The 14361-nt window shown below is 37.0% G+C and overlaps 2 protein-coding genes across 6 annotated transcripts in view; both read left to right on the top strand.

The window, feature by feature from the left end:
* The first annotated feature begins 240 nt into the window (after window positions 1-240).
* slc30a8 (solute carrier family 30 member 8) lies at window positions 241-10766 on the top strand. 2 transcript variants are annotated; one of them, XM_044137706.1, is made up of 9 exons: window positions 241-426; window positions 6812-6972; window positions 7281-7427; window positions 8050-8203; window positions 8323-8486; window positions 8570-8682; window positions 9250-9355; window positions 9440-9574; window positions 10405-10766. In XM_044137706.1, the coding sequence occupies exons 1-9, from the start codon at window positions 395-397 to the stop codon at window positions 10548-10550; spliced, it is 1158 nt and encodes a 385-aa protein (XP_043993641.1). In that variant the 5' UTR covers window positions 241-394; the 3' UTR covers window positions 10551-10766. The 2 variants fall into 2 exon arrangements, with proteins under 2 accessions (XP_043993641.1, XP_043993640.1); XM_044137705.1 differs by lacking the exon at window positions 241-426 and adding an exon at window positions 4132-4667.
* Window positions 10767-13218: 2452 nt separating this feature from the next.
* med30 (mediator complex subunit 30) overlaps window positions 13219-14361 on the top strand; it is a 45424-nt gene continuing 44281 nt past the window's right edge. Inside the window, exons 1-2 of one of the 4 annotated variants that reach the window (XM_044139033.1) lie at window positions 13219-13343; window positions 13706-13988. In XM_044139033.1, coding sequence (XP_043994968.1) covers window positions 13809-13988 — 180 coding nt within the window. In that variant the 5' untranslated portion in view covers window positions 13219-13343; window positions 13706-13808. The other 3 variants (XM_044139037.1, XM_044139035.1, XM_044139036.1) reach the window with 3 other exon arrangements.

Here is a 14361-nt window from a genome sequence, read left to right as displayed (position 1 = left end):
GATCCCTGCAACTGTTTTTAGCCAAAAAGAAAAAACTAAATGTCGTCACCTACCAGGGAAATGTGACTGACGTCGGTGCATTGTCCGGTTTTTATCGGATCCGCTCGTTCTGTGACGATTAGCTGAGGACGTTGTTGGTTGCTATGACGACGGGGCTTGTGTATCTTCGAAGACCGAAGGAGGGCTTCTTCATTTAGCGCTCTTGTTTTTTGTGAGGTAAATGTGAAGAGCAGCCATGTGTGACTAACTGTTCCCGTGCCACCTTCCTCCCGGGGCAACCGAGCCGCGGTCCGGACGCTTTGGCAACCGAACACACAACGTCTTTATCGGAGAGGACGGACCGAAATAAGCGCCAGAAGCTATTTTTAGACTTCCACTGGTTCCACCTTTAGAGATGCAGAAAAGAGCAACCAACTTTCAAACGGGGTAAAAAAAAGTAGACTAATTGTGTGAATGTGGCATGGTGTTTATGTTGCGCTTTAAAAGGTTGAGGATTTGTGACGTACGATGACGTATTGGGGTCATTACCTTCAAAATAACTCAGAAATCTTTAGGTTGATATGAGAAATTTTCTGGAATAAAACATGTAAATTTCTCAGCTTCAAAAGTCGAAACCTGATGAGAAAAAACAACAACTTGAGATTATTTTCAGAAAGTTTCTAGAACCAAATGGAAATCTCTGAACTCCAAAAGACAACAATTTCAGAGAAAAAAAACCTCAAAAACTTTTAGATTAGGCTCAGAAATTTTCTAAACAAAGATGGGGATTTCTGATCTCTACAAACTGAACATTTGGAAGAAAAAATATATTTTGAGAATATTTTTTTAAAATTAGAAAAAGTTTTGACATTTCTGAGCTCTGAAAGAAAAAAAAAATTCTGGAAATATTCTGGGAATTTTTAAGCCCCAGAAGTTGAAAGATTGTGTAACAAAAACTCTGAAATTTTTAGATTCATCTCAGAGATTTTCCAGGGAAAAACAATCTGAGCTCCAAAGGTTGAAAATTTGCACAAAAAAACAAACAAACAAAAAAACTTTAGAAATGTGTAGCTTAATTTCAGAAATTTGTAGCTAGCATTTCTAAAATCATTCCACTCAGTTGCAAATTTGTTTTAGTCTGATCATGTTATTTTTAAAAACGGTATTTATTATCCTTATGTTGCCAATTTCCCCCATAGTCTTTTTTTCTTATTTTTATATTTCAGTTTGTTTATGCTGAATAGACACTTCCTCACCGAGGGGACAATGAATAACATTTCTATTCTATTCTGTCTCCTTTGAAAATAACAAATCTTAAAGGTTTCCTTATGACTCAGTGTCGCCCTCTTGTGTTAGCTTCGAGAACAACTGAGGTTCAGATGAGAGGCGGCTTTTTTACGGACAAATTATCAACTAAAATAAAATAAAAAGTGAACTATTTGAAAGTAGTGAGGATTTTGGGTGGTAAAAGTTTAACATCTTAACCCACCCAGACATTTCGCCATTTCTGCTCAAGCAAACGGAAAAGTTTTGAACAGTACAGTTCTGTTAAACAATGAGACGGTGTGTCTTTAATCTATGTAGCAAATATATTGCTGCTGATGTAAGCAGAAAATAAAAGAAGTTTTGTGGAGAATAACATTTTAGATGAGTTTAAGAATATTGTTTGCCAAAATCACACAGTGTATCTACACTTGTCTTTTATATGAACCTTTTGAGACAATTGGTTTGCATAAATATAAGTAAATACGACCTATTTTCCTGCTCCACATTCTTAGCTAGCAGTTTGCCAATTAGCTTCCCAGTCTGAACTTTTGGGCAACGTCTTGATTCAGTCAAATCTTCTGTCCTGTATCTCCTGAACGGCGATATTCTTCTACATATCGGTACATATGTGAATGTTTGGCTTGCTGGTCTTCAGCATGCTTTGAATGCAGTATCTGGTTTCTCTTACTTTAACCCGCCCAACTTGCACCTGATTGGCATGTTAGCCTTTTGATTCCCTCACAGGGAGGCTGTGCTTCACAAAGCAAACCGTTTGTCAAACCGTTGATCTGCCTGGTGGCTGTTCCAGAAGATGAGGAAACATGATGACTGGGTTTTAGACAGTACTAGCTCATGCAGCTTTTTTACTAGATGGCAGTCCTAAAAGTACATATCTTTAAAATATGAATAAATACGTACAATTCTATAATTATTCTATCCAGCGGTTAAAGACGTTTGGTAATAATGCAATTCAGGGATTGTGGTTTCTTAATGTAAGTATTTCTGCTACTGGACAAGAAATAGTGTTAAAAGAGGATTTAGAAAGAAAAATGCAAAGATGATATTTATATTTACTGAGAGCAAGGCTGTGACTAGTTATCAGGACAGAATGAGAACTGAAAAACTGTTGGGTCCGCATGACCAAGGAGGGAACCGGTCATCTGCTCCAACAATTTATTAGTCTTTAGGAAATATTTTTGGACACAAGGAGCAGGAACATAACAACATCAGATGTATTTTTCATCCTTATGTCAGGGATTTAAAACTATTTTAAATTTTTTATACCATGCGGTAAACCGCAAAGTTGTGCATAAATGTAAAAGTCAATTATTCTTTCACCCAAGTGTAATGTGTTTATTATGAGTAGGATTAACCAAGTTGAAGAAAAACAGAGAGAAAGGAGAAATGAATATTCATTGATACAGAACAAGAATTTTACATTGTGTAAGATATTTAAAAAAATAATATTGAATCCGCGCTCATGAATTTCTTTATTCTGTTGTTATCTCTAAACTACGTTTACTTTTTATGTTGAACACCAGACATCTCACCTCTTTCCAACAGTTTCTCACTTAGTTCCACTCCTGCAGTGGAAAGAAACAAATGTTCATGTTGGTTCCACAGGTTTCCCCTGAAAATATGGATCAAATCAGTCATTAAAATCAGTCTCCCTCTTTAAAAGTAAATTAAAGTAATTTAAAGAGGGAGAAGCGTATAAACAAGTCAAGTCAATGACAAGATGCAATCTGCATTTTTAACTCGGATAACTTTTAAATTTAAATTAACTTTAAATTTCTGCGCTGTTTGATAAATTACTTTTTTGTAAATGGTCTTGAGATTACCTATTGTAAATTAGCATTTTATAAATCAACTGAATTGAATTAATAAATTTGCCCAACTGACTGGACTGACGAGAAATGATGATCAATTTTTTATGGGTTGATGAAAGCAAAGATTGTTTTTTCTTTTTTTGTATAACATCAAAAGTTCATTTTTGAGACAAAACTAAGAAATTGTAAAAAAAAAATTCAATTGCATTTTACTACATTTTACCTGCTGGTGTCTGAGCAGGTAAAGGTCATCCTGTGCAATAAGAAGAAGCTGTTGTCAAAAATCATGATCTTAAACTTTATGTACAAAGAGATAAGTCATAATATCCTGAACAACATAATTCACAGGTTACAAATACTAAAAAGTCTAAAACAAGCATAAGAATCACTATAAACTCATGACAAAAAAAACCAAACCAAAAAAAAAAAAAAAACTTGTGACAACAATCAGGAAAAATAAAGTCAGAGGAGCAAACTATTTCACAATTTAGATTTTAGATTCACAGAAAAGCTAAATTTTAGAATAACAAAAAACTGAGAACCAGATGTCAAAGGAATGTTTATTGTACTGAATGGTATATTTATTTTACTGGATGGTATGTTTATTTAAAGGGATGGGGCATATTCTGTCACCGGAAATTAAAAGCAATTAATGATTAAGGTCATAAAACACGTCATGGTGCTTATAAAGTGTTTTGAGGCTTAGTAGTTGCTTAGTTTTTGATGAGTGTGTTTCAACATCCCGGTCACAATAATTCAATCAATCAATGTCTCAGTTCCAGCTGATCAAACCCTAAATGTTTGTTTGAAAATCAGATTTAATTTAATCAATTTAAATTTCTGTTCATCTTGTTCTGATCGCAACGAAAGGAAAGTAATTACATTTCATGTTTATATTTCACATTTTTGTTTATTATTTACAATTCTGATGTTTATCGATGCACCCCCACCCCGCAAACAAAAACATTTCGTACCAGTTAAGTTGTTCTTACAGAACAATACCCATCACTTCTGTCAACAGAGTTAAATGTGACTCCGGTTTGGGGATCCATGGATGAATCATGTGATTCCGCACGAGGAATCCGCGGCACACGGCCCTTCCAGCGGGTTGCGTAACCCCCCAAAGTCAGCTGTTGCTGCTGCTGCGGGGCGCTGCGTGAAGCGGCCAGAGTTTGGGTCGGTGCTGCAATCACCAGTTTCTCCACTTTAAGAAAGAGTTAACTTAGTTGCACAAGTGTTTCCCCTGGTAGTTTTTGTTGCAATGAGCTTTTAACTTCTGCATCCTCCCAACGTCGAACCGTCACCTCTTCCCACCCCGACCACCTCCCTCTTCAGACGGGTTGCAATTTGCACACGGGTGCGTTGGCTATTTGCACTAATTACAATGTAGGATGGGTGCAAATATTCGCAGTCGGCGTGTGGAGAACCAGCAAAGCTTTAGCCAGAGAAAAGCGGATTTGAGTCTGTGAAAGGTTTTCTCTTTCTACTGGAAATTTGTGTTAGATATTTCTCTCCAGTGATGTTCAAAAGCAAGAATCCAGAGAGACGTCACATTTTGGCAGAACAGAGCAAATCGTACAGCCTCCCCGGAAGGTGAGGCAAACTTTTATATTGAATATCGGTGATTTCTAAAGAGGAAAAACTGCAAAAAGTGTCGATTTCTGACTTTTTATTATTTGTTTTTCGTGTTCTTCTGTTACTTAGAGTTTTCCTCACGGGACTGATGTGGGATCTGTACGCAAACCTGCATTTAATTATCTTGTTGATCAACCGATTTATTTGATGATTTTTGATTGGGGGAAATTATCATCATTCAGATTTAAGGGCTGTGATGTTGAGTTACAGTTACATTTTTACATAATTGGTCCTTTTAATTGTCTCAAACTCATTAAACTGTAATTAAGTCAATTTAATAAGCCTAAATATGGACACTGAATACAATAACTCTTTAAAATCTCTCAAGAATGGGCGTGCTGTGGTGGCGGGGTGGCGACCCACATTTGGAGGTCGTGCTATCCCGACGCGGCGTGGCGGTCGCGGGTTCGATTCCCGGACCCGGCCGACGTTTGTCGCATGTCCTCCCCCCTCTCTCTCCCCCTTTCCCGTCAGCCTACCTTCAAATAAGGGACACTAGAGCCCACAAAAGACCCCCTGGCGGGGAAAAAAAAAATCTCTCAAAAATAAAATTTCAATAACCAGATATGGTAATATTGCACATACTTTGTTTAAGCACCTGCAGGTAAGGTAATTTTATTAATATAGCAGAATTTCAGCAGCAAGGCAATTCAAAATTCTGACATGAGTTAGAGGAAGTACAAACAAAATAACAAAAGAAAGCAAGAGAAAAATAAAAGTAGCCTATATAAAGTTTACAAAAAGGTAAAAATGTAGACCACTTGCTGCAGTGTTGTTTGTGCAGGAGGCTCTGCTAATTCTTTTCAAAGATATTTGATTGTAGTGGTGACTGGGGGTGACATTTGAAGGGTGGGCTAATATATATATATATATATATAATTCTTTTTTTAATTTCATGAGACCCATCCAATTTGAAAAATAAGGAGAAAACCTGCTATAAATAACCATGAAAACATACCAAAGACTAATTGCATAGAGCCACTCCAGTCCAAATTTATTCCCCAACACTGGACACAATCACACTGATAAAATGATACAATATGTGACCTACCTTATTTAAAAAGAAAGTCACTCCAACGACTTTTCTGGGGCAAAAAGGCTAAATAATCCACCTCGTTTATGCTAATACTACTCGCCATCGCTCCTTCTCAGTCTACGCCAAACCACGCTCGAGCTAGAGGAAAGTCCATCCTGATTGGATGAATCCTGTGGCAGGGCTCGTCCTGGGCCAACCAAAATGAGCCGTATACCGAGGGGGCGTGGCTAATTGCCTGTCAATCATTCTGAGCCGGGACAGACAGTAACGGTCAGAAGTTAGCTCCTCGGAAAGACCCAGGGATTTTCCCCAGGCTGTTTGACTCCGGATTTGTTGAAAATTTAACAAAACATAATGCATTATTTATAAAATGTATTTATTTTTAAGTTGTTTATTTTAACAACTTTATTGTAAATGTCAGGGCAGGCTTAGCCCTACTAGCCCACTTACACCAGCCGTCCCTGTACATTGTATCACTGTACATCTGTTTGCAGCCATTTTGTGTGTGAGTAAACATTGAGTTGGGGGCGTGGTCAGCAGCAGATTATTTGGATTTAAAGTGACAGGAGCCCCTAAAACCTCATTCGGTAAGTGGCTCAGAATAGGCAGAACTGAAATGTCATTATCTAAGAAAAATTTGTTTATATAAAAAATGTAAAGGACACGTTTTGTGTAGCTTATAGAAACATCCTAACCTGCTTACGGAAGCATATTAGGTCTCCTTTAAACATGTTCTGTAGTCCTGAAATGCTGGTTATAAATAGATTTTTCCTATCACCTTACCAACAAGTCATTGTGTGAAAATATATTTTGCATGAGGAGTCAACCTTGTTTCCCCTCATCAGTATGGCAGAGGTTGGTGCAGGTTCACTATCTTACAGTCCGGTGTGTTCAGAAGATCATTTCCATCACCAGTTGGACTCTCTCTGGATATTAGTTTTTTCATTGTTTTAATGAAATCGTCCCCATCTCTGTTTCTTGGGGTAGACTTTATCTCAAACTTCTAACTTTCTGTAGTATTGCATAGTATTCTGATTTTTTAAAAATATTTTTTTGCTATACCCAGTGTGCCAAACCATGAAGAACTGCAGAAGGATGGGACTTTCAAGCATTGCCATGACAACAGCTTCGCTCAGCAGGACAGAGAGACGGAGAAAAAAGTTGCCAGGAGGAGGTTGTACGTAGTTTCCATCGTCTGTCTGCTCTTCATGATAGGCGAGATTGCTGGTAAGTCATTTTTTAAATCCCTTTTCTTGCTTTATTAGTTTTATTCTGAATCTTTCTCAGCGATCTTTGACAATACCGGTTAATTTTGACCATTAGCTTTCATCCTTTTATTCTTTTTAACTCTGTTCTGTTCTCATTTTCTTAATTCAACTTTTTATTACATTTCCGCCTTCTGTCTTTTCTCCTTGCTTTTCCTGCATTCTCCTAAATACCCAGAGGTCAAATGCAACTGAAGGCATTAGAGTTGCAAAATATTGACGCTAATGGAGACAGACCCTTAGTAATTGTTTAAATTGTTCTCTTTTCAGGAGGATATTTGGCAGGAAGCCTTGCAGTGATGACAGATGCTGCTCACCTTCTGACTGACCTAGCCAGCTTTGTCATTAGCTTGTTTTCCCTCTGGCTTTCCTCTAGACCTGCCACACAAAGGCTCAGCTACGGCTGGCATCGTGCAGGTACCGAGTCATAGGCCGGGTCCAACAGCATCTGTTGGCAAATGTTTCCTTTCCAACAACCTGGTTATGAATCCCTCAAGCTCTTTCTGTATGGAGTTTACTTTTATTCCAGGTGTATAAATGTTTTCTAAATTATCCTAAATGTCTTAAGAGGGTGGATGGAAAGTTAGCTTGCTGGTTGCATGTAGTTAATTAACTTCATGGTTATAAACTAGCTAGCTGATGAAAACAAGTTGGCATCTTTGATTAAGAATATATTCTTTCTCTGGTTCTTTGGGTTTTGAAACAGTTTTTTCTCACTCTTTGTTAAAAAAAATTCCATAACAGTTGCATGTAGTTAATTAACTCTATAGTTATAAACTAGCTAATAATAACAAGCTAGCATCTTCAGAACCAGTTTTAGGCTGTATCTTCAATCACTACCAGCCAAATTAATGTTCCTTTAGCAAAAAGAGAATTGATGCACTTTAATAAGAAACTTTAGTTAAAGTTAGGATAGAAGCAACTACCTGCTAAAACAAGGTCAACTTTTTGCCCCTTAGTCATTCAGTCGCTGTTTGATTATATTTTCTGGGGAATTCTCTCCTGATTTCTTTGCGACATTGTTTTGTTGTTCATGCAGAAATCTTGGGTGCTCTGCTGTCAGTTTTCACCATCTGGATCGTCACAGGAGTGCTGGTTTATCTTGCTGTGGAGCGCATCGTCCATGATGACTACGAGATCGAGGGCCATGTGATGCTCATTACCTCAGCCTGTGCAGTGGTGGCCAACATTATGTGAGTAAAATGGAGGAATGTTATTATTTATGCTAATGTATTCAATAAATATTTTTTAACAGGTTGAAGAACAGCTTTTCTTAAAGCGCTGATTGAAATTGTTCCTTATTTTCCAACAGAATGGCTTTAACTCTTCACCAGTCGGGTCACGGCCACAGTCATGGCGGACTCGCCTCACACGGACACAGTCACAGTCCCAAGAGAGGAAAAGAAAACACTCAGACCCCAAACAACATCTATTCAAATGAGTGCATAGACATGGAGGAAAACCATGCAAGCAACGGTATGATCGAAGAACTGGAACATCGTTGAGACACTAAAATGGCGTAATATGATGTGGATGTTCGTTATTTTTATACGTGTTAGGAAAGAGGGCTCAGCAGGCGAATGCAAGTGTGCGAGCAGCTTTTGTGCATGTGATGGGAGACCTTCTCCAAAGTGTCAGCGTGCTCGTCAGTGCCATCATCATCTTCTTCAAGGTATCTTATTTTGTATTTGGGCTCAAACACAAACTCAGCTTTAAAGAGTTTGTTTTCTGTACATCGCTGTTACATAGTGGTGGAAACTGCAAATGGTTTTTTAAAATGTCTGAAATATGTACGTTTTCCCTCATCTTAAATCTTATTCTATTAATTAAAAAGAGATATTTGTTTATTGCTTCATTGTGAAACTACTATATTTTTGAAAATTACTTAAATGTTCTTAATAGTTTTCATAAAGGTTTTTTTGAAACTCAATTATAATCTTGAACAGGTAGGTGTTTTAGGGCGTTTCACACCTGATAGTCCAGCAGACTCGGTTCATTTGGGAACCAATATTAGAAAATTTTTTTAAAAGGCCATGATCCACTTCCTGCTTTTGGAATGGTCTCCAGCCCAAAACAAAAGATTTGTTTTCTTTGCAGCTGCCCTTTTAAGGATTTCACAGATAATTTGCTTTTCTCCTTAAAAGAGAGATCTCATTTATTCATTTAAAAAAATAAAGCATAGCATTTCATTACATAGCTATTTATTATGTTATGTTTTTTGATTTTCTTTGTCTTCCAGCCAGAATATAAAATCGCAGATCCGATCTGCACCTTCTTGTTCTCCATTCTGGTCCTATGCACCACCTTCACCATCATGAGGGACATCCTGCTTATTCTAATGGAGGGTAAGGGCATCACTGTACTTTTAGTACATATTATCATAGATTTAGATCATTTTCACTCAGTCTTGCCTTTGTTGTTTTTTCCAGGTACGCCATCGGGGGTCAGGTACAGTGAGGTGCAAGACCGTTTGCTAACCGTAAACGGAGTCAAAGCAGTTCACAACCTTCACATCTGGGCTCTCACCATGAATCAGGCAGTTCTCTCTGCACACATAGCAATAGGTGAGAAAAGTCAGTCATTTATTTCCAAGCTTGTTTTGTATTTCAATTAGTTGTTAGTTGTTTTGGTCTAATTGGCCTATCTAAGTAATAATAATAATCATCATTGTAATATTATTGTCCACATATGCATGTGTAAATTTGCCTTTGCTTTCACATTGTGGTTAAAAGCAATGCATACTAATATAGCTGGAGAATAAATCAATAACATATAGCGGATTCAACATGGGATCAGTATTGATAGATGATACATCTGATAAAATTTCACAGAACCGCACTGCATTCTGGGAGATATAAGCAGATGAAAGGGTTTAATAACTCAACTTAAGCTAGTGAGTCATTTGGTGGAATCAACTGACTTACTCACTCTTTGGTTACCTAGCAACGCATGGGTCCTTTGGTTGCCTAGCAACAACCTTCTGAGTAACTGCTACAGTAGAAGTTTTAGATTCCACCACTATGCCTCATAAGTGCTTAAAAATAAAAAAACTGCGGCATGAAGTGAACATTGTGGCTAAAACAGGGAAGTCATGCCATCAGTTTGTTTGAAACAGCAAAAAAAACAAAACAATCATATTTACTGATAAACAATTATATTGTGAAACCAAACTTTTTTTTTAGCCATATTGTCCAGTCCTACATAGTAAAAAGGCCACTTAGTCACATTTTTGCTTTTTGGAACTAAAATATGCCTTTATATAAAATTAAAAAAATGTGTTTATTGTAATAAATTCTCGGCTTTATTGGTCTTTTCACTTTAGATGTTAACAGCATTTCAGTTACATGTAGAATAAGTGAATTAAAAGTGTTGTTTTCTGTATCTGTGTCTCCAGATGATTCGGTTGATGCCCAGACCGTCCTGAGGGAAATGACCCAGGCCTGTTTCTCCTCCTACAACTTCCACTCCATTACCATTCAAATGGAGCGGCAGGCTGACCTGAAGCCTGGATGTATGCTGTGTGAAAATCCGAAAAACTAGGAACCCGACGAGACTTGTTTCCATAGCAACTAGGACGGCCGGGAAAGGTTTTCTATTACTGCAGCGTGTCAGACAAACTTATGTTTCTGTATTTTACGTGCACTTTGTACTAATTCCTATAATTGTAGGTATTTAATGACAATGGCTGTAAAGAAAACAATAGTTTGACTCATTGCAAAAGAAAAATTACATTAAACTCTAATTTGTTCTTTTCTCCTTTCTGAATTTTAATTTTGAGTGTCTTTTAGAGCTTACTGATTCTTAAAAAATGTTTTGCGTCAAGGTGCTGAATACAAATAAACACAATACTTTTGGAAGACACATCATGTGCTAATATGATAGCAGTTTGTATAAAACAGCGGTGTCAAACTCATTTTAGTTTTGGGTCAAATCAAGGTCCTGAATGCTCTTAAAGGGCCGGTTGTTCCAGGATGTATTGATAAAACCGGTTCACACACTGTTAAAGTATCAGTGAATTCTTAAAATTCAATAATATTGAACATTATTCAGTCCCGTCAGGATTTTGTGATACTTTTGGGGAGTTTTTTGCAATTAAATTCAAAGTGTTTATGGTACTAATTGGGAAATATTTGCGCATATTTATGTTGGTAGATGCAACTTTTTATTACTTGCTGTATAGATTATGGATTATAATATGACATAAATTAAAACTGAAGCAGCTGTTTAGTACAAGTAAGAAAGTCTTTGACAATTTTTGAGAAAAATTTGCAATGATCTCCCAATTATTGGTGCTGATTGATATAATTTCACAGTAAACGGATGAAAACTCAATTGATTTGGTTCATGAAGTAATATTTAAACACATTTAATCTAGACTCTTCAGAGCCACATAAAAAGCCACGGCAGAACGGATTTGGCCCACGGGCCTCGAGATACATGTGGTTTAAAGAGAAAATATGTATTTTTTACATTTGTAAAACTACAAAAATGATTAAATGTTTTATTAGATCCACTCAGTCAACACTGAAATTCAAATTAATTGTTCATCATGCCATCTAATTATGAGGGAAAACTGAAATTATTGTAGTGTAAAATTGAAATGTTAAAGTGATTCTAACAGTTTAAATACAGTAAAGGCCCTTTTGCATCCTTTTACTGCCCATTAACTGAACATTTAGCTCTAATCCCGGCTCTTTCAAGTGAATTTGCTTTGAAGAGCTGAGTGGACTTTACATGCAGCTGCCCTCAGAGTAACTCGCTGCTCCCCCTTCATTCCAGCGTATTTCCCTGGAGGAGCCACTTATTTAATTAAAGCATGATCAATGCTCTAGAGAGTGCAAAGATAATCCCTTTTAATGCTGATACCCCTTAAACTAATAATTACTACTCCATTTTCTTGAAAGTGATGACCGGTAAAGCTCATTTCCAGGTTATTTTTGACTGTAAAATAGTCTGTTTCCTGTTTTTATTATTCTATCTGGATATATTGTAGATGTTTGTTCAGACTGCAGCACCACTGATGCTGCAGGTAAAAGCAGCTGATTTCTTTCATGTAGAGTATACTGTCTGAGGAGAGCAGAGGTAATGAGATGTGAAAATGATAAGATTTCTGCCACTGTGATAGAAGATCTTTGATGCAAATTTTTTCCTCATTGAGGTTTGACCCCAGCAACACGCCAAAAATCTACCTATTTTCCATCAGTCTGCAGGGAGTTGATCGACACTTTCTTTTTGCTTTGCAGTGATAAGTTGCTCAGGAAGAGAAGGAAAGCATGCATTTTCCTTCAAGTCAACCTTCAATTGTTTTATTTTTAATTATTAAGTTGTGGCAGCACAAATAAGATTGTATTTTTATACCTTTTCTTAGCAGAGTAAAAGCCAATTTCTTAAAAAAAAAAAATCCTTTCAGGTTTTGATGACATAAACTCTTGTTTGACAGAATTTTAAAGGGTGAACTTTAAATTAACAATAGGAATTCTGCAATAAAATACTTTTCAAGCCACAAGACAAATCTTTCTCTTACTAAATAAAAATCTTATACAATTAATTTCAAATCTGTACAAATAAAGACAGAAGCACATTTAACATAGAGGTGGTAATAGCAGATATTCATAGACTGAATAAATTTGTAGCATTCTGCTGTATTGTGCTAAATTAGTCCAGATTTTAGTCAGCAGGCCTCAATTACTTTGTGTCATTTTGGCAATTATGAATCACAAGTGGAGTTCTAAGGGCTTTGTTTCATACAATAAAATATAATTAAATTGATTTTTTGACTATACAAAGAATATTTTCAGTCTGCAGTCACTATTGCTGAAAAGTTTCAGCTCCTGTGCTGAATACTGAAAAACGACTAGTTGACCCTGCCAATATGGCGGCGTCGCAGACATGGAAAACTGAATCTGGTGCCAAGCTCTCTAGCATGTGTGGCGATTAATGTTATACAAATTACATACCAGGTGGGGGCGCTGTTTCTCTGTTTAACAAATATGTCAAGATAATTCTAAGCAAATGTACAGTGCGCAATGCTTTTTCAGCAAGACACTTCTTCCATACAGGGAATAAAATGTGGAATCTATTATCACTATTAGAGAATAATACTCTATATGATAACTAAATCTAGAAAAAATAACCAGAAAGAAAACGAAGAAAGGGAACCAGAAGAAGAAGGAAGACAGGGGCGCACCTATTCTGGAATTTACTGCGTGATTTCTGGAACGCCGTATTCTCGCGATACTGAAATACAATTAGCAGCAGCTGTGCCTAAGTGAAGCTTGTTTCTTGTTGCAGGGCTTAAGATGTCAACGAAAGAGAAAAATTATCACCTCGAAGGTAACATCATCCGTCGTTTAATTAGCTGTTAACATCAATATTCAGTTAAATGCTGCGTTTATGGTCGCGCCGGGTCAGTTTAAGCAAACGAAGATGAAGTTGTATGGTTTGAGTTAGCTTAGGCAACAATTTCTTTCCGTCACTTATTATAAGAGGCTGTTGATAGTCCACAATAACATTTTAAAGCTATTAACTAACGTGAAACTTGTTTAAAATGTAATGTATAACTTTTATTGTAACGATCAGTGTGTGTAACAGCTGTTTAACTTATAGAGTTGCTTGTATTTTAATCATAGTGATGTAAAATGTTCTCTGTTTCCAATTAAACCAGTAATATGGATTGAGTTTTCCTTTTATTGAAGGAATGTAAAGGTGTGCTGATGTAGATCAGCCTTAAAGGAGACTCCACCCGGGCCCACACTTGCTGCTCCTTCTCCTCCTTCAGCATCCTGACCTGCCGTCTCCATGACGACCCCTCCTCTAGTGCCTCCTTTCGTTGGTCAGCCTCCTCCGCCTCAACAGCAGCAGCAGACCCAGGCTGCCAGAGATGTCAACACTTCCTCACTGTGTCGCATCGGCCAGGAGACTGTCCAAGACATCGTCCTCAGGACGATGGAGATCTTTCAGCTACTCAGGAACATGCAGGTCTGTTCCTACCTGCTCATGAGTCACTTTTTTCCCTTTCTAATTTACTTTCTAGGATTCAGAGCTTTTATAAGCTAGTAGAGATGCTATTTTGAACTTTAGCTGCTGTTTCACAGTCCATGTACCTCACTATGACATGAAATAGTGCAACATGTGTAAAAACTTTATGGATTAGATGTTCTTTAATATTTGTCCAGTGGTTCTACCTAAATAAATGGACATATCACTCTGACAAAGGATGATGATAACTTGGCTTAGTGCAACCCCAAAGTGAATGTACTTTTTTTTTTTTAAGTACAGGAATAAAGCTGAACTTGTAATAATTTAGTCACCTTTGGTAGATTAGAAGATCCCTAGTTTAAAATACTTTAAG

Source organism: Gambusia affinis, linkage group LG14 (genome assembly GCF_019740435.1).
Source record: "Gambusia affinis linkage group LG14, SWU_Gaff_1.0, whole genome shotgun sequence".
In the NCBI taxonomy this organism is placed as follows: Eukaryota; Metazoa; Chordata; class Actinopteri; order Cyprinodontiformes; family Poeciliidae; genus Gambusia; species Gambusia affinis.
Note: the sequence above shows the minus strand (reverse complement) of the source record. Positions and strands in the feature narration are given on the sequence as shown.

What these genes read in the sequence shown, in the direction of transcription:
- slc30a8 (XM_044137705.1), top strand. Translation starts at nt 4,594, where the DNA reads ATGTTCAAAAGCAAGAATCCAGAGAGACGTCACATTTTGGCAGAACAG. An exon ending in CATGATAGGCGAGATTGCTG is followed by an intron (nt 6,973 to 7,280) that starts GTAAGTCATTTT and finishes TTCTCTTTTCAG; the next exon opens with GAGGATATTTGGCAGGAAGC. An exon ending in GCAGTGGTGGCCAACATTAT is followed by an intron (nt 8,204 to 8,322) that starts GTGAGTAAAATG and finishes ATTTTCCAACAG; the next exon opens with AATGGCTTTAACTCTTCACC.